The sequence below is a fragment of the Heliconius melpomene genome, chromosome 2 (assembly GCF_056956725.1).
Source record: "Heliconius melpomene rosina isolate 202511_hmr_F chromosome 2, ASM5695672v1, whole genome shotgun sequence".
NCBI classification, from domain to species: Eukaryota; Metazoa; Arthropoda; class Insecta; order Lepidoptera; family Nymphalidae; genus Heliconius; species Heliconius melpomene.
In genome coordinates, this window is record NC_140390.1 from 8,001,815 (window position 1) to 8,024,403 (window position 22,589).

At 35.8% G+C, this 22,589-nt stretch overlaps 1 protein-coding gene across 1 annotated transcript; it reads left to right on the plus strand.

Annotated features, from left to right (window-relative positions):
• The first annotated feature begins 389 nt into the window (after positions 1-389).
• On the plus strand, positions 390-21,879 carry LOC146540708 (uncharacterized). Its single transcript, XM_085197471.1, has 3 exons — positions 390-528; positions 1,046-1,200; positions 18,994-21,879. Exons 2-3 carry the CDS (start codon positions 1,058-1,060, stop codon positions 21,806-21,808), a joined length of 2,958 nt encoding a protein of 985 aa, XP_085053597.1. The 5' UTR covers positions 390-528; positions 1,046-1,057; the 3' UTR covers positions 21,809-21,879.
• Positions 21,880-22,589: the final 710 nt, after the last annotated feature.

Genomic DNA, 22,589 nt, shown 5'->3' on the forward strand with positions numbered 1-22,589 from the left:
ATTTAATATTTTAAGTGATCAATTAATAATGATTTCAAAATACGAAAATTTAAAATAAATATTTAGATAATTGTTTTAGTTTCAGTATTTTAGAAAGTCTTAATGTAACCAAATTTGGACCTACGCCTGTTGTTGGTCCATTGCCCTATTATTTTTTTTCTGTAGAATAACATTTTAATTCTGTTTAACTTTTAAAAACATATTAATTATTAAATTACTCTAATTAATTAATTATAAGAGTCCATTTACAATTAATGTACTATATAGCAACATTATTAACAATGCATTATTAAATATGGAAAATGGATATTCCATAACACCACGTTGTTTATGATATCTGTACTACGACGCGTCCATCGTCTATTCGTTCGCAAACGTTGCCGCCATTTTGTTAAGAATTGCAAAGAAATAGATTAAAATACTATAATGATATTAGTTATTTTACGTGATAGTTACTTAGTATTGTGATTTTTGTGAATAACAATGTTTACATTTTAAAGACTTGTTATAGTTTTTACTTATTTGTAGGTAAGTTGTGTGGTGTATTTGTTTCATAAGTGGTGAATAGTGTTATTTCGATTATTAGTGTAGTATAACCAATTCGAAGGAAACCGAAAGATATAATAAGCGGAGCTGAAAACAAAATCATTTTATCTCTATTTTTAATCTAGATCAGATCATTTGAATTCCATGGTCAATAATAGGCAATTATGTATGTCAGGGCTTCGGTACAATTCGTAAGTGACATGACAAGTAAAAACGCGTTGTAAAACATGCAAGTCTAATAATACTTGTTATTTGCACAATTAGTTGTATTAATTTTTAATCAAAATGAGAACTTCCCAGTTTTATCCAAGTATGAACATTACTTTTGTTATGCAATACAATAATGTATGCAAATTCACTAAATAAATTAGACTGCAGTAAAGATCAATAAGTAAAAGTACTTTAACAGATAAAATGATTTATCACCGCCAGTTTATATTGAAATCAATAAAATATTTGTGCAAATTCAAAAAAATGGAAAGGTCCCATCTGCTTCTAGGTATTAATCATCATGAGCGTCATCATTAGACTGCAGAATCTGCCGTGGTCGGCTAATGCTCTAGACATTAGGAATTTCTTTCGTGGTCTTTCAATACCCGAAGGAGGTGTACACATCGTAGGAGGCGAGCTTGGAGATGCGTTCATTGCGTTCAGGTAGCTATACGAAAACAGATTATAAGATACTTTTAATATTTTTAAAGCTTATTCCACACTTAGGAAAGAAAAGAACTTTTTTAGAATACAAAAAAAATAATGTAGCAAGATTTGAAACTATGTACAAAATAAATAAGTAATAGATAAACAAGCTTATAAGAATTAAGACATAGATGATGTAAATGTATGGTTTAGTGGACAGTTAGCAAGATCAAATCCTGCTATGTAATTTTTTTTTATGTTTACTACAAAGTATAAACTATGAGATATTTAAAAGTGAAGATTTAATATTACATTAACTTAGAACTTCTTTATCTTCTAAGTTAGGTTAATATTCTTGGATTAAATAAAACAGAATTATGAAGACATCATACTTATATTTAACCTTTAATTTTAACATTTTGTGATTGATTAGTGTAAAAAAAACATATGGATGAAATATCAAAAACAGAACCCTTATAGCAATAAGCACATTATATTATTAAGTTTTCCAAGTAACACTATATATAGGTTGTAATGAATATTATTTTATATATATATAGTATAATAGCCTTAAAAAAAGCGACAAAACTAACAAAAAAAAAAGGTATTCATCAATAAATGACATGTTTTGCATTTTATGGCTACTTAAAGAAAACTTGACTTTCTTTTGCTTACAATGGAGACATTATTTGCTTAAAAATAAAAACTTATTTTTGGTAAAGAAAATTTTTTTTGTATACCAAAAAATATAGTTATTCCTGTTAATATAATTTAATTTCAAATATACAAGTAAAGAAATATTCCTCTGAATGGAAATTAAACCTTCACCTGTGCTAACTTAGTTGCTCCATTGTGGTATTTACATGTAAATGCCTGTAAACGTTTTTTACATGTTTATGCTTTAAAAACCAGCAGTATTACCTAATTGAAAAATACATTAAATGAAAGAAATGTTTCATAAAACTGCAAAAGAAAGTAAAACAAAAATATATGACAAACCTATATTTTTCCTTATGTTGTATATCACACAATATTAAGCAATTTCTTTTATCGATATAAAACAATGGTCTGACAAACAATATAAAGCCAAAATTATTGGAGATAGAAAGGTCAAATTTAAAAAGCACTAGGGAAGTGTATTCTTCGTATTTCCTTTGGGAACACAGAAAGGCAGGCTATAACATTATAGAGTTGTAAGGTTTATGTAAATAAATTGGTAGAGTGACATCTAGTACTTAACATACTGAATTAACTTAAACTTAACTTCACGCTTTATCCCTATTGGGGTAGTCAGAGAGAACGGTGCACCAAACACTACGGTCTCTACATACTCTTTCGCCTTGTCCACTGTCATCAACCTTTTCATACATGCCCTTCGGGGGCATAATGATTTTATAAGGGATATTTCTTATACTGAGCAATGCTAAAGCTTCACAACTCTAAACTATACTGAAGAAATCTAAATAACTTATGTATAAGTCACTGCACTTTTACAACTTAGTATTAAGTTGATTCACAGCACCATATCTTGTCTTGCAAGACAACTGAAAAAAAAAAATCTATGAAATATATAGATTGAGCAGACTTTAAATCCACTACCATATTAAGTGAGGTTATAAATATACAGTATATTATTCAAGAATATAAAAATACAAAAAATACATGTATGGAGCATTTAAAAGCATAAGGTGAGCTAGCAACATGGTGATTCTACAGAAGCAGGTAGTTGTAAGTTCCTCTCATTTTATTTAGGTTTCCCATTTGTTCCTGTGTTCCAGTATTCTGAAATAGCCTTCATGGTAAGTATTTTATTGACATTTTATAGAATATTGATAGGGTCATTGCGATTAATCATTTTGATATGGGCAATGTTAGCTATATAGCGTCCACAAAAAAAAAAAATTTTCTTGTTATAGCCTCTGCCAACAGGGTAAGATTTCTGAAATACAATTTAAAGTCTGATATGTACCGACTTATATTTATTTTGACTGCACTATGCATAAAAGTCAAGTATGTCTGTACATATACAGGGTGGAATTGTCAGCACCACTTTAAATGAAACCACAGTTTTAACTACTCTATAAAAGTCTAATATAATTCGGAAAAAAAATAATTCCCAAAAATGAAAAAGTTATTTTTTCAAACCAATTAAATAATAAAATTATCGTTTCAAAATAAAACGCCATTTGTAAAGTATAACATAGGCACGCACACACTTACCTGTCAAATCTGAAACGTCGCACACGTATGTGTGCGTCACACGAAATACAGGTATGGATTAAAATAGTGAAATGAAAAAAAAATCCTACGTCCAAACTGTTGAGGTACCTTGATTAATTTCTTAGGTGTGGGTTTGAAATATATTACCCTATATACAGTTTCAATAAAAGAAGCGCTGCCTCTTCCACCCTGTATATTTATTTATATTTTTTATTATGAATATTCATTAATGCCAACAATTATAATTCTGGTCTTATGTTACATTGTAACAGAGTTGGTTTCATCTTTGTTACTAACTGCAATAAAAGCTATAGAAAAATTATTATTTTCTTGTAAGTGTAAGAATCTATGTAGGGAATCCATATCCCTAGTAGGGAATGAATATTAAATTTATATATAAAATTTTCCAAAAATTTTATACTAACACAAAAAGCCTCCAGAAATACGCGAAAAAAGGAGAACAGAGTGTCTTAACACTTGGAGGCCTGCTGAGTGCGGGATACAGCGTGAAGCTAAATAAAATTATAATACCAAAAAATATTGCCTAACATTTTAACAAACAATATATGTTTTTATTTATTGTAGAAAAAATATTTTGAAATTATAGAATTTGCGTTGATATGATTTTATCATACTATTAAAATAAATATTTCTAAGATTTTGAACACTCAAATCTACATAGATGTTATGGCTTAAAAGGATATATATTTTTTTACGTTAATTACGATTATTTATATCCTTTTTATAAGCAAATATAGCAGTGTATGTTTCGAGTGCGCCATCTGGTGCCGAATAGTGCAACGTTGGTAGCATTGTTTCAATTCAAAATTACACTGTTTCAATTCACGCAAATACCGTTGATAAGTTTGCTGATAGTGTGTGTTATGTTCTACACTTTAAATATTAAATCAAGCTAAATTTAGAATAACTTAAACTCGAGTCTGCTTCAAGACTTGACATCTTAGGCCAGTGGAGGCGCAGGGGCACAAGCATGCGGCAGGTTGTGGGTTCGATTCCTACTCGCGGAAATGACATTTTTCATCGTCCTCGCTCTGGTAACCTGGTTTCACCACGACACCACTTTCTGAATTAGCCGGAAAGTGAGGAACGCTAATGTCCTAATGGAAACGGAGTCTTTACACTCTCAGGTTCCCTCTACCTTACTGTACTTACTGCTATGTGTGGGATATAGTGTAAAGTTAAAAAAGTCTTGGTACAAAATATGGAAAAGTGAAAAATTGTACCTTACACAAGCTTAGTATGTAATGTATAAGTAGGTACGTTTTCTACCAATTAAGAGAATGATCGCGATGTCGTATGCTTACGCAATAAGTACGACTTATACTATTAGTAAAAGTAACGTAACGATACGATTTGCGTAACAATATATTTTTTTACAAGAGGGAATGATTTATTAATAATATGTAAATTGAGGATTTTATATTCAATATTGTAATAGAAAATTATCTATACATATAATAAAGAATATATTTACAAAATAATAATTGAGGGGGGCTTAGGAATAGTATTAGAGCCCAAATCCACAAAAAAATGTCTGTTTGTACACGCTAATGTCCGTAATTACTGGACCGATTTGAATGAAACTTTTTTGTTGCATAGCTATTTAAGTCTAGGCAACATCTAGGTTATACTTTATTTTCAAAATCTGGATACCTGAAGTGGAACTTTAACAGCCTGTCTAAACTATAAGAAATATAAATATACTGTCTTGGGGAAAAATTGAACAACATGACAAACAATGTCCGCCCACATAACAAAAATGAAGGTCTGGCGTACCCGACGTGGAACCCTAACAGCCCATCTAATCTCTAAGAGATATAAATGTAGCGTCTTAGTAAAAGTTGATCAACATTACAAGCATTTTCTGTCCACATGATAAAAATAAATATCTGGAGCAGCTCATATGGAACCCAAACAGCCCAGCTAAACCTTAAGAGATATGAATATAATGACTTCGGAATACTTGTTCTGTGTGGTCCAGTGGCGTAGCTAGGGTATTTGCTGCCCGGTGCGGCTTAGGGGACTTGATGCCCTTTAAAATGGTCTAAGGTCTAAAAAAAAAACAAAGTGATCGTCGACTTTGATGCCCCTTTCCTTTTGATGCCCGGTACGACCGCACCGCTCGCACCTCCAAGCTACGCCACTGGTGTGGTCAGTGTTAAATGAAATGAGGTTATTATTCTGACATAATTTAAAATAGGCATAAGCTAGTAGCTACCTCCACGCGGTGCAGGCGGTAACAGTTGAGGTCTATTTTATAATGATAGGTATATTATTGAAGACTGCCTCGCCCCTGAAGAATAAGCACGATCTTTGATGGCTCTTGTATCCCCCGATTACATCATTCTTTTTCATAGCTACCTTCTTTTACACGAGATCGCTAACAGTATAATAAATAATTAGCTTTACGTATCAATGCTCTAATATCTAATAATGTATATTATTATAAATATCAAGTATCAACATTCCTTAGAAATTATGATAATGTCGTAAAAAACATTAGAAGCCTAAGATAATTGTCAGTCCATTCTGTGTATTAAATGAATAATCATGTAGTTCAAGCGGGCAAAGCCGCGGGCGGGCCGCTAGTAGACAATAAAATTACATAATGGATAAATTTTACCTATCAATTCAAATTCAAATTGTTCTTTATTCAAATAGACTATTATAAGCACTTTTGAATCGTCGAATGAACATATAAACAAAAAGCTACCACCGGTTCAGAAGGCAGTTCTGCTTCTTCGTATCTACATTTTAATACATAAAAAATTGAGCGAATGTTAATTATAGGCTTGATGTACTCTTAACTAATAGAAAAGCTACTGAAAAGATGTAACATAACGGTTTTTGGATAAGATCTGACACGATATAAAATAAGTAAAAAATTTAAAACTTCACGTGTCGATGCTATACAGGTGAAATTGTCAGCACCACTTTAAATGAAACCACAGTTTTAACTACTCTATAAATGCCTAATATAATTCAGAAAAAATTAACTCCCAAAAATTAAAAGTAATTTTTCAAACAAAATAAATAATTAAATTATCATTTTAAAATAAAACGCCATTTCTAATATATAACATAAACACGCACACACTTATCTGTAAAAGCGGCAACGTCGCACACGTATGTGTGCGTCAGACGAAATACAGGTATGGATAAAAATCGTGAAATGAAAAAAAAAATCCTACGTCCAAACTGTTGAGATACCTTGATTGATTTCTTTAGTTCGTTCTGGGTTTAAAATATTTTACCCTATATGCAATTTCAGTAAAAGGAGCGCTGCCTCTTCCACCCTATATAGTTTATGATTTTCAGGCATGCTCCACTCTTCGGCTTTGAGTTTGGGTTCTTGTTTTATTTCTAAAATTTTAGACAGATTTACCTTTTACGTTCTTTTTTTCAAAACTTATAGATATGATGCCGATATATAGATTGCGTGCTGCTGGAACCCCACGACATACTAAAGTTTAATTCCTGAAATCGTTAAAAGTACTTTTAAAAGACTTGGTTATTCGGAAAAAAAAAATAGAGGTCTTCGTACATTGACCTAAGCAAGGATACATGCGAATTTTTAAAAGTATTTATGTGCCTTTGGACGAGTATATATAGTAAGAATTTTCATTGTTCAAGAACATTAATAAATAGTCAAAATATCTCTGCTACTATTTTAAATTTAACTCTATAGTCCGATTGCAAATTCAGTAGTCTCTAGAACAATGTTCCCTTCGCACGTATATATAATAACTTTGATAAAATAAATAATATATACACTATACTACGATGGTCTCAGATGTCTAAATATAATGAAAATTAGGTCAGCTTATTTATTAGGTTAGTTAAGTACAGAATTAATCAAGAGGATATGAATATTTAATTACTTAAGTAATGCAAGTAGGTTCATTTAAAATTAAAATCTGATACTTTGCATCTAAGAAAATTTAGTTATTCGTTGAAAAATAATGCAAAAATAAAGTATATTAAAATAACAAACATTGTCACTATTACCTTGAAATCTTTATTCTAATACCTACCAGGAGCGTGAAGCTGGTGGGATTATTTAAGTAAGCTACAGTGAAACTTTGTCAATTGGGATCTCAGGTGAGCAAAGATTTTGTAGCATTTTAAGGTTTTCGTTACCCAGCTTCCAATTTGACAGGTTTAAAATTATAGTTCTCATTTGCATAGGCCCCTACCTTACATACAAATGTGTTAGTAAACTGACGTATCGAACCCCAAACTGAAAAGACGCCTCCTATATATAGGGCATTACGCTACTTAGTCAAAATTACATAGGTTAAATTACTAGAGAAAAAAACTCATGACCAGGTTCGGAAAGTCCCATTAAAAAAAATTATTCAATGACAAAGTGCCGGGACTTCATTGGACTCCTCAATTATAGACATTTCTCACTTATCCAGGCCCATCTTTACCAGGTTTTACTGTACCTAAAAATCTAATATATATAGTGTAAACGGACGAACAGGAATGGAGTATCTTAAAACTAGGTTCCCTCTGCTTACCCTGCTATATGCGGGATACAATTTTAAATAAAACAAAATATGTGTATATATCAAGCCAGTATTTGGAAGGAGTTCCAGTTGGTGCGCGGCTGCTGACTTCCCGTGAGATGCGAATGGACATTTTTTTTTCTGAAGGTTTTCGATATTTTATAATTTTCAGCAAAGTATCAGTTTTAAAATGTGAATCAACTTACATTATCAATTCTCCATACTATGTGAATGTGAATCAACTTACATTATCAATTCTTCATAATGTTTGTTTAATTTTTAGGGCGTAATAACCGAAAGATGGTATCGCCCTAATTTTCCTAAAAATAATCGTAATATGAAAACATACAACATAGCAATATTCGTAAGAATACTACTATGGTTAAGTGCCTAATATTATGTATGATGCTAGGCTTACTGATATTTATCCTAGGAAATCGAAAGAAAGTTACAAGACGCTTCAAATATGTTAAGACCTTTGAAATATAGGTATATGAACACATCTTTTGTTTGGTGGATTTATCTTATGCATTTAATGTACTTTTCTTAAGATAGTTAATAGGGCAATATTTTGCTCAATATTTATCTTTGATAATTACAATTTTTAACCAAATAAACCGACTTCCACCGGATCCCATAATCAGAGCCTAATGAAACTTTCATCAGACTACCTTTGAAGTGTATCCTTTTCAACGAAAAAAGAATAATCGAAATCGGTTGACGTGATAATAATTTTTCGTTCATTTTCGCCCACATATTTAATGCAAATTTAAGACTTATGTGATTTTCTATCAGAGAGACATTATCAGAGGTGTACCAAATTAAAATGGGACCATACGAGAAGCACCAGCTTCCAAATAAAAAAAATAATCATCAAAATCGGTTCACCCAGTCAAAAGTTCTGAGGTAATAAACATTCGCAACATACAGTCGATTTGATAACCTCTTCTTTACGGAAGTCGGTTAAAAATAAACAAAAGCTTATCTCCTATTTTAAAAATTTGTTTATTCAACATGAAAAAGTGGGTGGTGAGTGAAAATTGAGCTATGATAAGTTATTTTACTTCATCTCCTACAGTTCAATTGTGAACTGGGTAGCGGAATATCTTCTATATCTTTGCTACCCAAACTGAGAAAGCACTAGTCCCGTGTTTACCATAGTGGCAGTTGAGGCCCCATGTCCAGCCTCATGGAGCCTCATGGAGACCCCGAGGCCCGAATCACACATAAACCATATACTAAATGTTACTTAATAACAATGTCCTAGTAGTAGTAATATGAAGTGTTGATTGCGGTATGATGCTAACGTGGAAGTCATCATAATCATTTTTAGTTCAAATTTGATGCAAAAAATTACTCTATTTATCGTTTTCACTTATAAATTACTAATCATTGACTGGCGAATATAATATGATTATTTTGTAATGGTAGTAAAAGTTATAACTTTGACCTACATTAGTGGAATTGGTACAGAACCTTACCGTTGGGTTACGAATCGGGCTTGCATTTGACTAGTTTATTCACATCAAGGTCAAATTTTTCTTAGTGTTTATATGTTTAGAATAAGTATGGTGTCAAGTTTTGCCACTCTCTGCACTGCAATAACTTGAAAATTCGGCTAAAAGTGAGAAACTGAGTGTCTTAACACTAGATTCTTCTGCCTGCCCTATACGGGATTCAGCGTGAAGCTATATAGATTATGTGTAAGTAACCTAAGGATTAAAAAAATATATATAAGGTTTAGCAATTGTAAATTACATCGAATGAAAGAGGTTGTCGTACCTAAGGATTTCATGATTATTGATGAAGTTTTATAAAACGATGTTTCACAAGTTATTCAAGGTACGCCTTTTTCTCTTTTATGTTCCAAAATTTTCAAATTTTGTATTAAAGGTTATTCACTCTAAAACTAAGAGTGGAAAATTGCACAACAGTTTCCGCGGCAACATAGCATCTGACAGTAAACTCGACATTTGTGCTTTCCATTCCCACTCGGAATGAATGCTTTTGTTTCTCCGCTTTGGTAAGAAAACAGTCGGTGAAAGTGGTAAGAAAACAATCCGTTGAATCCTGAAACGCAATGTCTAGAAAATTGGGCAATCGGACACGGATTGCTTTAACTTTAGGTTTCCTCCGTCTACCCTCCTAAATACGTGAAGCGTGAAGGTAAAAATAGCTAACGTCAAGTGATATTTATATAATATCTTTAAATTAATTACATTTCTTAATGTATTTATATATTTCAACATCTATTTGGGACAATGTTATGACTGGTGACATGCGTGGATGACAGCTCGGTCAAATTTACACAGCCATTTTCAATGCTTTCCACCAATGCCCGCTCCGCGATACAGATTAGTCATTTTTAGTTCGCCGTCTTCATCCGACCTCTGATAGGTGCTGTCGATTTGTAGCGAAATCGTCACGACAACGTGGGACACGCCGTGGTGCCGTCCACCTTTAGGCTCCACCGACTTCTTTACCGCTACAAGTGTCGCGCTGGCAACACCCTTAGTTGGTAAACTTTTCGCACACACTACGTATAAATTAACAACGACAGTTATTAAGATTTATTTTATAACAAATACAATAAGTCCGTAGTTTATTGTGCAACTCGATAGGTACGGTGTTATCCAATTAGATATTTCTTGGATGAATAAGTATGTGATTAAAGCAAACAGCGGAATACAGTTCATAACTTAATTGCAATCGGAAAATAGGTACTTAGGCATAAACAAGGAAAGACCACATTCTACAGGCTTTTATTTTTTATATCTTTAAATTAAAAATAGAATAAAAAATGGAACATGATCTATGGGATCATAGAGAGTGTGTTAATTATTTAAAAGGGTATACTGTGAGAAGAGGCGTTTTCCACTTAAAAAAAAAATAATATTTTTTACCTATAATAATATGGGCACGGGGCAATTAATGCCAATAGCTTATTACAGTAATTAGTCTTAATTGAATAGTTTTTGATTTCTAGTAATGCCTATACCTGTAAACCAGTGGCGTAGCTAGGGTATTTTCTGCCCGGTGCGGCTTAGGGGGACTTGATGCCCTTTAAAATAGTCTAAGGTAAAAAAAATAATAATAATCGTCGACGTTGATGCCCCTTTCCTTTGGATGAGTTCTTAAAAAAAAACAAAGTGATCGTCGACTTTGATGCCCATTTCCTTTTTATGCCCGGTTCGGCTTAGGGGACTTGATGCCCTTTAAAATGGTCTAAGGTCTAAAACAAAGAAAAAACAAAGTGATCGACGACTTTGATGCCCCTTTTCCTTTTGATGCCCGGTGCGACCGCACCGCTCGCTCCCCCCTAGCTACGCCACTGCTGTAAACTGATCACATTTGATGTATTAGTAACATTGAATTTTTTACGTTATTTTCTTTACTAAATCTGTCAATTCCATTTACACATACCAAATCGCGTTTATTAACATTAGTATTACTTTTTCCACCATAGGAAACCTGTGAGTTGAGGAACTTCATTTCCACTTCTAGCCTAATTTTCGTGACATCCGGTGCTGAGGGGCTGAACTTAACCCTGCGCTTTTCTTATCACCAGAAATGTAATGAGAATAATTCATTTCACATTGTAGGATTTGAACCAACACCGTCGCGTTTATTATGAGACTATGCTGCTGCGATACAACGGACTGATATTTTGAACAACTCTCGTCCTACGTATTTAGGAACTTAGTTAAAAATAAAATTATTGAGAAAATTTTGGAATCTTTAATGATTCAGTTCACTTGTATAATATTGTATAGTGTTATATTAGACCAAACTCATTTTTAAGTTTAAAATTTCTTACTCCGAAACTTTTTATATCTTTTTAATTACCAAATAGATACCAGTCGTGGCGCAGGGACACGCGCGCAAGCTGTGAGTAAGACGTGACTGTTGTGGTTTCTATACTCTAAGTATCCCCATTCGACGAAATGAGATATTTATTTAAATTATTTTAATTTCTTCGCTCTTTGTCGAGGTAAAGCGCGGCGTTGAATTCCGCCAGTCAACACGCTATGCCTCTAGAATTTGGCGGAAAGTGGGGAACGTAAGGTCTAAACGCTAGGTACCCTCTGCCTACGCTGATGTGTGTGTTCGGAATACTAGGTGAAGCTGATCGATTGCCTAATGTTATAAAAACAACGTCAATGTACATACATGGAGGATTAAATATTGAACCTTACTTACTGTGCCGTTTAGGCACAGTGTGTGATTGCGAACGCGACGGTTGTGGGTTCGATTTTCATTTCATGAGTTTTTTTTCATTTACTGACTTAACACACAGAAAATGGACGCAGTATCTTGACATTATGTGACTTTAAAAAAAGACTATGAATTCATGTAAAGGAACCTTGCAAAATAGTAATAATATTACTATATCTTTATCTGTAACTGATCGTTTAGTTAAATTAAATTTTAAGTTATTCATTTACTTAAATTTATAATAATAATATTTTAAAATTATTTCCAAAATGTTCGTGAAATGATATATAGACTTTTAATCATTTTTGTAGCTTCACGCTCTATTCCGCACACAGCAGGGTAAACGGAGAAATCCAGGGAATTTATTATTAAGACAATCCGGTTCCCCACTTTCATGAACCTGGTACGGAAGCTTCGGTGGGCGAGTCCGACTCGCACTTAACCAGTTTTCTCTTATTTTCTAAAACTGAAATTGAGTTTGAAAAGAATACACACTATATACTACAAGAAATAAACTAGCTGTTGATAAAACAAGGTAACCGGAAGCAATGAGTATGCGAGATTATTAGGAGACAGATATTGAATATACAACCTAAAATTTTAACAATTTGAAGCTTATTATCTTGTTTTTAATGATCGTCTGTCGTCGGTTCTTAGTCGTTTAAATAGACTAAAATTTATAAGTAGGTATAAAGAATTTCAACACGGCTGACAGATCCAACGTAGTGATAGAATATTCTCAAAGGAACAGCCATTTGCAGCGAAAAAATCTTAATTATATATTCAATAAAATACTATTACTTAAGTAGAAAGAGGCTAGTATTGGCGCAGGAGCACAAGCGTGCGACTATCAACGCGACGGTTTGTGGATTCGATTTCCATTTGAGGAAATTAAATCTATATATATAAAATCGAAAGGTCACTCACTCATCACGAAATCTCGGAAATTACATGTGCTAGGAATCTCAAATTTTGCATAGGAGTTACTTATAGGACGTAGGTGCTCGCTAAGACGGGATTTTGTAATATTCGACTTCTAAGGGTTTGTTTTTGGAGTTGAAAGTTTGTATGAAACTTTAAACGTTACTACAAATGCTAGGTGTCTCAAATTTTGCATGGACGTCACTTATAGAACGTAAGTACTCATGGAGACAAAAGTTAATAATGAAGTAGTTCAGCAGGCGAAGCCGCGGGCGGGCCGCTAGTATTTAATATTTTGATTTACCTTAGGTATATCTGTTATATTGTTATACCTAATATAAACTCAACTATTTCTTTGACTAGCAGTAGCTGCTCTGTGGTGTTTCAAAGGCCATTGTATTGTTACATGCTTAAAATTCATTCTGTGAATTTTATTTGTATTATGAGTATAGTTAGTATAGGGAAGGTAGGCTCCGCCCACTGTCACCCCACTGCTCTGTAATCAATATCTCGTGTTCGTCTTTCCGCCTGATTCAGAACGAATTGCGTGTTTAGTGGCGGAACTCAACGCCGCGCTTTGCATCGTTACCACAATGAGGAAACGAAAATATTTCATTTCCTCGAATTCGAGCCCCTGCGCTATTATTCTTATTTATTTTTAAGGAAATCTGGTCTGCATCAAGAGTGCACAATATAAATACATAGCTAATCTTTTTAATTGAATAAATAATAAGTTATGTTGGGTTGTAATTCTTTTTTAATTATTTTTAGAGATAAAAAGTGGTCAGGAGAAACTGGGGGGATTTGGCTTTGGAACTACATATTTTGACATTTTGCTTCTATAGTACCTATCAATAAAGATTGGCGTTTTCACATATTGTACGAGATTTTTAAAGATTATCGGAGACAAACAGCTGACGTCGTCGTAATTGATATATCACGTGATTTTGAACTTGTATCGTGAATTTAAAATGTAAACATGCTAAATCCATTTTTTGTATTTTAAAAAAGATTATAAAATTGTCGTTATTTTATTTTATATAGTAATCAGTTTCACGCTGTATCCCGCACACAGCAAAGTAGGCAGAGGGAACCTAGTGTTAAGACACACCGTTCTCCACTTTCGGCCGAATTCTGGAGGCATTGTGTGTTGAGTGGCAGAACTGAACGACGCGCTTTGCCTCGACACCAGAGCGGAGAAACGGAAATATAAACGTAAATAAATATTTCACTTCCTCGACTGGGGATCGAGTCCACGACCATCGAGTTACATGCAGTCACTCTTGTGCCGCTGCGCTACGACGGCCTCATATTTTATAAAGTAGAAATTGTATATACATAGGTATACCTAATCATAGTTTTTAAAAACGTCTTTTATCTTCTGATAATTTTCTTAATTGGCTGTTAGCAAATTTACCCTACAAGCCGACGATATGTATTGTATCTAATAGATATGATATTAAACCTATAGACAGAACGATTTAGTTGATGAGAGCGGTGTAGAAGTACCAGATACTTACTATATGGTGATCATCAGAGTTCTTATCAGGGTTTATCAGGAATACTGAGAAGTTCAGAATTGATGAACTTGGTGTATGAGGTGTTGCCGTGGCACGAGGGTGTGACTGTAAAGGCGGCGGTTGCGGGTGCGATTCCCAGTCGCGGAAATGAAGTATTATTTCAACAATATTTTCATTTCTTCGCTCTGGCACCAAGGCAAAGCACTAAGTTGAGTTCCTCCACTACTCATAATTCTCAATGCCTCAAAAGAAAAATTCGGTCGAAAGAAACGAAGTGTCTTAACACTAGGTTCCATTTATCTGTCCTGTTATATGCGGGATTAGGTGTGAAACTCAAAAAAAAACTCTTTAAAGATTTTAATTAAAAAAGTCGATGTGAGTTGAGAAAAAATGGATAGTTTTCGGCTCAAGTCAAAATCAAGAAACAAAATTTGTAAAAATTCACTGATATTTTTCTCTGCATAAAGACGTTAGTTTATTAGCTTTTAAAACATATTATATAAAGTAATATTGGCACATTGTGCTAATGAAAGCATTTAAATATCTATTTTAGATAAAATGTAGGTACCTATTATCTCTATTATAGGTGATAAGCATTATGTATAATAATTAAATTATTTATTAAATTGACACTTTCATTATTTCATTAATAATAATGTCCGGGCATTATGAAAAATTACCTATTTATAACTTGGTCTGTAACATAGACAATATGACTCCTTGAGGCCGTCGCGGCGCAGGGGCAAAAGGGTGTGAGTATAACGCGACAGTTGTGGATTCGATCCTCGCTCGAGGGAATGAATTGCTACTTATTATTATTTGCATGGTCTCGGCGTTTAATTCCACCACTCAATATGCAGTGTTTCAAAATTCGGTAGAAGGTAGGGAACGGAGTAACATAACGCACTGAATCCCGCACAAGCAGGGGCCTATCCTGCTGTGGGCGAGGCACAGCGTGAAGCAGATTAAAATTAGTTTTTTTTTATATAAATATATCTATACGATGGGAACTAATAAGAAATACGATAAAATCAGAAGATTGTCCTAAAATCAAAAGACTTACTTATATATATAGCGTTGCTTGGATAACTTATTCTATAGATTGTAATCTGAGTAGATTTTAAATGAACCTTGTGTATTTATCAATATAACAGATTGTGGTCTTCCTACGACAATTATGGGTTCGATTCCCATATAGAAGACATATAAAATACTAAGTTATGTATAACGAAGATCTTTTCGAACAAATTAAATACTAAGCAATACAGCTTACAAATATATGCAATCATGCCTAAACATATGATTATAATTTATAATACTTTCAAATTAATAATAATAATAATAAATAAAGCCTTTATTAACAATCTAAATAATCATAATACAGAGTTTATATTTACACCGGTAAAAGATAGTTTTGCCTTAGCACAGGCCTCCCCCAAAGCCTTCCACATCTTCCTGTCGTGAGTTTTCCTCATCCACAATGTACCCGCAGCTAATTTTAGGTCCTCATCCCATCTTTTCGAAGGTCTTCCTCTTTTCCTCTTACCCTCTCTTGGGTACCATTCTGCCACCTATTTTGCCCATTTGTTGGTTTTGTTTCTGATTAGATGCCCTGCCCATTTCAATTTTAGCTTTTTAATTTTGTAAGATACTTCTACAGTCTTTGTTTTCTGGCGAATAACATTAATTTTAACTTTGTCCTTTCTCTTGATATTAAGCATGCTCCTTTCCATGTTGCGCTGACATACTTGAAGTTTTTGTACATTTTGTAAATTTAAAGCCCATGTTTGACATCCGTAAGTCATAGTAGGCAGTATGCATGAGTTGAATATTTTGGTTTTTAAATTCATTGGTATTGACTTAGTTTTTGTTATATCTTTCAGAGCCCAATATCGTTTCCATTTACTCTATTTTCAATTTCTTTTGAGGTGTTATGTGTTGGAGATATGATCTGACCAAGATATGTGTATTGGTCAACATATTCAATTGAGTCATTGTCAACATTTATAGGTGTTTGTATATGGTTCGTCATTAGTTTAGTTTTTGCCATATTCATTTGTAGGCCTACTTTTCTACTTTCCGACACTAGTTGGTTAAGCATGGTCTGTAATTGATCTGCATTGTCAGAAATTATTATAAGGTCATCAGCAAATCGGAGATGGTTTAACTTTTCTCCATTTATCCTTAATCCGTAGTTTGACCAATCTAATTTTTGAAAAACAAGTTCAAGTGTAGCCGAGAACAATTTCGGGGAAAAGGGATCCCCCTGCCTTACCCCTCGCTTGACAGGTTTGGCCCAGTTTTTCAGTTTTTATTTTTGCAGTCATGTTTTTGTAAATTTCCATTATGAGGCGGATATATTTTTTGTGTACTCCTTGGCATGACAAAGCTTTCCAGATTTTCTCGTGCTTAAGTGAGTCAAATGCCTTATGATAGTCAACAAATGCCAGATAGTAGGATAATCTGTATTCTTTGTATTTCTCTGTAATTTGTTTAATTGTAAAAATGTGATCTAAAGTTGAAAAACCTGCGCGAAATCCTGCCTGCTCTTTTGGCTGATTCTCATCTAATATTCTTGTGATTCTTTCCAATAAAACTTTTGAAAATATCTTGTACAGGTTCGACATTAGACTTATGGGCCTGTAATTATTGATGTCATCTCTTCTGCCTTTTTTATGGAGTAATATTATTATTGATGTAGTCCATTGGGATGGTATTGTTTCTTGTTCCATTATGTCATTGAATATGTTGTACATTGTATTTATTATATTGTCTAAGACTCCTTTTAGAAGTTCGTTTGAGATTCCATCTTCCCCTGGTGATTTCCTATTTTTTTGTGATTGAATTGCTTTAGTTATTTCGGTTTTAGTAATGAATCTCTTCCTCGGTGATAATACAGTTAGGGTATTTGCGTTGGGTGTTCATCATTGTAAATTTCTCGATAAAAATCTGTAGCTATGCCTAATATTTCTATGCGTTTTGTATTGCTCTTTTGTTGATTCGGTTTTTTCATGTCTGTTATCCTGTTTCTACAATCTTGCATCTCTTTCTGTGCTTTTCTGACTCCCTCAGTAGTTTCTAAGTGGAACATTATTCGATTGAGTTTGGTTTCTTGTCTGTGGTACCTTGTGCATGAATTTATTTGTTTTTATTTTTACTATTTCATTCCTATCTACTGGTTTTTGTTGCCTTTTACTATGTCTCAGTAATATTAGATCTCTTGCTTTCTCTCCTATTTTATCTTTTGCTGATTTTGTTACATGGACATTATTTTCAACTGATTTTAATTGGTTTTCCAAGATATCATATTTTTCCTGTATTGTATGAATTTGTTGAATTTTATCTTGTAGTGTAAGTTCCAGAGAAGACAAGACTGTGTCTGGTAGTGGTAGTTCCACTATTCCTCTAGTGCTCGCCAAAAATTTTCTAGATTGCTTTACATTGGTAGTTAATAGTGTTCCACGAAGCATACGGTGATCTGTGTTAAATTATAGTTGGTTTATAGCACCTACATCAATAAATAGCTTTGGTTTGTTAGTGATTATGAAGTCAATTTCGTTCTTGACTCTTCCATTTGGTGATATCCACGTCCATTTTCTGCTCTTTTTTTATTGAAATAAGTATTCATTACCCTTAAGTTGAATTCCTGGACAAATTCTATTAGCCTTTGACCGTTGTTATTTCGCTTTCCAAATGAATAAGGTCCCAGACAGTAGTCTTCATTTTTATTCCTTTTACCTATTTGGGCGTTTAAGTCTCCCATTATTATTACTGTTTTGTTTACTTGTTCTATTGCTTGCTTTAATTTTTGTTAGAATAGGTCTTTTTGTTCTTCTTCAGCATGTTCTGTTGGAGCGTATACCTGAACTATTGAAATAGGTTGCTTATGTTCAGGCAACTTAATATTTAAAATTGCTATTCTATCTGAAATACCAATAATATCCTGGATATTATTTTTAAGATGTTTTTTTATTATAAAACCAACTCCATACAGTCCTGGAGTAATGTTTTTAAAGTAGAATATATAGTTATCATATTCCTGTATTTGTTCTTCTGATCTCCGTATTTCAGATAGACCTATAATATCCCACTTTATCCGTTGTAATGCAAAATCTAGCTCGTATAATCTTTCTTGTGTTTTTAATGACCTTGTGTTCAATGTTGCAATGAAAATATTGTTATTGTTATTTTTACAGTTACTTTTTTTAGTTTTGATTCCCAGTGAAGGGTCTTTTGAGGGGTTATGGTCTCTGACCCCACGGTGACCAAACGGCTTGGGGAGATACTTTCAAATTAATTAATTAATATAATAAAATACAAAGTAAAATATACTATTTACTTCATAGATTTATATTAAGTATGGTTATATTCAAATAATAATTAGAATTTTATCTTTGTCACAGTACGGACGAAGATGCGCGCCAAGCGATGATGTTAGACGGTGGCAAAATAAAGGAGATCCAAGTGAAGCTGCTCCTGAGCTCCCGCTCGGAGATGCACAAAGTCATCGAAGCGGCTCGACAGAGTGTGCCGATATTATCTCTCGCCCCTGCGCCGGCCCCCGTACCTGCCCCCGCGCCCATAGCGCCCCCGCAAGTGCCCACCCCACCTCAAGTCTTGCCCGTTCCTGCCCCTATTACCCCTTTTTCTGCTGCACTCAGTAGCAACTCACTGTCCAGCTTTGGAATACCAGGACTTGGTAACCCTCAAGAAATCCCACAGCCCGCCGTTATAGAGCCTCCCGCACCTCTCGTCAGTCCAAACGCCAAATCACCCATCGAAGAAGATAAGGAAGAAGAAAAACTCGGGAGGAAACGTAGCAAAGAAAAGGATAGAAGACGGTCCCGAACGCGATCGAGATCACGGGATAGGGACAGGAAAGATAGGAAAAGAGATCGTAGAGACAGATCGCGGTCCAGAGAAAGAAGAAGACGAGATAGAAGTCGCAGCAGGGACAGACGAGATCGCAAACGAGACAGAAAAGATCGTAGTCGGTCACGAGAGAGATCTCCGCGTCGGTCGCGCGACAAACGTAGTGACCGGAGATCTCCTATAACCTCCCAGGAGAGATCTCTCGACGGCAGCGAGATTACGGCCGTCGGTCCTTCTACTTATAGTAATAACACTAATGGACCGCAAACGGTGCAGAGTAACTCGCACCAAAATGGACCAATCAATTATAACGATCCGTCTATGACAGATGCATTTAACAAATTGCAAGAACTGGGGAAAAAACGTAATCCCAACGCATTCCAGGGAGACCAACAAAACGGTAGCAGATTTCAGGGAGGCCGCGGGAACAACCACTCGTCGCGCGGAGGGACCAGCTTCCGGAGGGACGGAAGGCCGTCCAGGTTCGACGAACAACAGAGAGACTGTTGTGTCGCGATACGCAATGCACCGAATCATACCAGTTACGGCGATGTGCGCCGTTTCTTCCCCTTCATGATTGACAAACACGGCATTAAAATGATCAATGACAATATGGGACGAAGGACGGGCAACATTTTTGTGCGGTTTTGCGACCCGCGCTCTAAACAACTCGCGTTACAGAGGAAAAGTAACGAACTTAAAGGTGCTCAAGTGAACGTCGAGTCGCTAGATGACGACGCGTACGATTCGGCCGTGGACTCGTTCCTGCCATACCGTGAGGACAACGACGACGAAGACAACGCCACTTTAATCATTGCTGACGCGGAGGAGAGTGTCGTCAAAAAGTTTAGTGCCTTAAAATTGTCGGATTTACCCAATTTCGTCAAAGAACATGATATCATGAAAGCGTTTAGTGATTTTTCCCTTCTCTCCATTTTATTGAACGATTGTCGTGTTAACAGAACTAAGATAGCGTTCGTTCAGTTCGTCAAACCAGATGAGGCGAAGTCGGCATATGATCGAAGGGAAATGTACTTGTTCGGGAGACGTCAGGCCGTCATCACGCCGCTGACTGACGAGGAGTTCGCAAAGGAAAAAATAAAACATGATAAAAGTGAGCAACCGTTACTGACAGGACCGTTTTTAAATAACATGGGTAATGATCAGGTGCAGGAAAAAGCAATGCCCCGCGATCCTCGACAGCGGCGTCAAATCGATAATGGACCAAATGTACAAAATGTACCACAAATGCCAGTTGCACAGCCACAATTTTTTCCAAATCCCCAGTTCCCTCAAAATTTCCCAACACAATTCCCTGGGCCGCAGTACAATGCGTTCCCGGGACCAAACAACATGGAGCCGCGGGTAGCACCCCCGTGGGGTGGCCGCATGCCCTTCCCACCGAAACAACAAGACCAAAGAATGCCGATGATGCAGCCGCAGATACAGACGACCAAGCCGCCGGCCGCCATCTCCGTCAACATGGAGGACGAGATCCTGGACTGCGTGCTCATGAAGGGCCTCCCGCGCGAGGCCACTGACCGCACCATCGTGAGCTTCCTGGCGGACACCGGCGCCGTGCCCGCGCGCATACACCTCATGCTGGACGCCAGCGGCCTGCCCTCTGGGGACTGCTTCTGCGAGTTCAGATCCAGCCAGGAGGCCAGCAAGGCGGGCACCAAACACGGACAGATGTTAGACGGATGTCGCGTCACCGTAGACTTAGTCATGCGAAGCGTCGTAGAGGAGGCTCTAGAGGGTCCTAAAGTAGATATTCAGCAGCAGCAACAGCAGCAGCCGCAGCAACAAGGCTTTCTGGGAAACATTCCACCTCCATTCTTGAATATGCAGCGAGGAGGGTTCATGGGGCGCGGCCAGTTCCGGGGGCGAGGAGGGTTCGACCGCGGCGGGTTCAGCCGGGGCGGCTTCGAGCAGAGGGGCGCGTACCGTGGCGGGCGCGGCTGGGGCGAGCGCGGGCGGGGCGCCTTCGAGCGCGGGCGCGCGCGCGGCGGCTTCAACCGCGGCCGCGGCGGTTTCGACAGCACGCCGCCAAGGGGCGCCCCCGTCGAGGAGGAGCAGGACCCCGCACTGGAGAACTTCGGCGCACCGGGCTGCGTGCTGGCGATGGAGAACGTTCCGTTCCGTGCGTCAGTGGACGACATCATCTCGTTCTTTGGCGAGTTCGAGCTGACGCAGGACGACATCATCCGGCGCTACAACGAGCGCGGGCAGCCCACAGGCGACGCGCGTGTCTCTTTCCGCACGCCCTTCGACGCGCAGCGCGCGCTCGCCACGCGCAACATGACCGCCATCTACGACCGCCCCGTCACTCTCAGCATACTGTAGTAGTACACTCTACTATATACATATATATATGAACGGATAGGTTTAATAATAAAAATACGTTTTTATTTAAATTATATAGCATTTTATTTGAATTCCAGCACAACCTCTGTCCTGTCGCAGGGGGCGCGGGCTTGAGATGGCGACTTGTTATTTAGTATGAACTTACAACAATAAATATGGAAATAGATGAAACTTGCTATAATGTTACAACACAGAAGTATACATGAATATTATATTTATTCGAAAATCCTAGTTGTACATTTAAACAATTTGTTTTAAAATTATTTAATTAAATATTAATAACTATTACAAACTGCATCTTGTTTTTTTATGAAGAACGACATTTTTTAACATTGTCATAAAATTACTTAATTTTTTTTTGATTTCACTCCTAACAAAAATCCAAATTATTACTTATATTACAAAAATGCTTCTATACATAAAAATTTCTTGAAAGTTAATAAACAAGCCAACTAATCACTGGTTCAAATCCCCCTAGAGATGTTAAAACAATTTAAAAAGAATTGTTATACAAATTGCCCTGCGATGTGTAGTAGAAGACGGGAGGGGGAGGAGGAAGAGGAGAGGAGGAGTAGAGGACGCGTTCGCCGCAGACATTGAGCAATATCTAACATTTAAAACGTGCACATCAAAATAACGAATACATTTAATTTGAATAATATTTATAATATCATTCATATTGTGTTATAATAATTTAGTTAAAAAATGTGAAGTGCTATATTTTGCCACCTAACGTTTAAGACTCTTAAATAAGCAAAAA

Bases quoted from the DNA above. Each gene is read 5' to 3' on its own strand.
- LOC146540708 (XM_085197471.1), top strand. From the start codon at position 1,058: ATGAGCGTCATCATTAGACTGCAGAATCTGCCGTGGTCGGCTAATGCT. The intron at 1,201-18,993 runs GTAGCTATACGA...TCTTTGTCACAG, and splicing joins GATGCGTTCATTGCGTTCAG to TACGGACGAAGATGCGCGCC.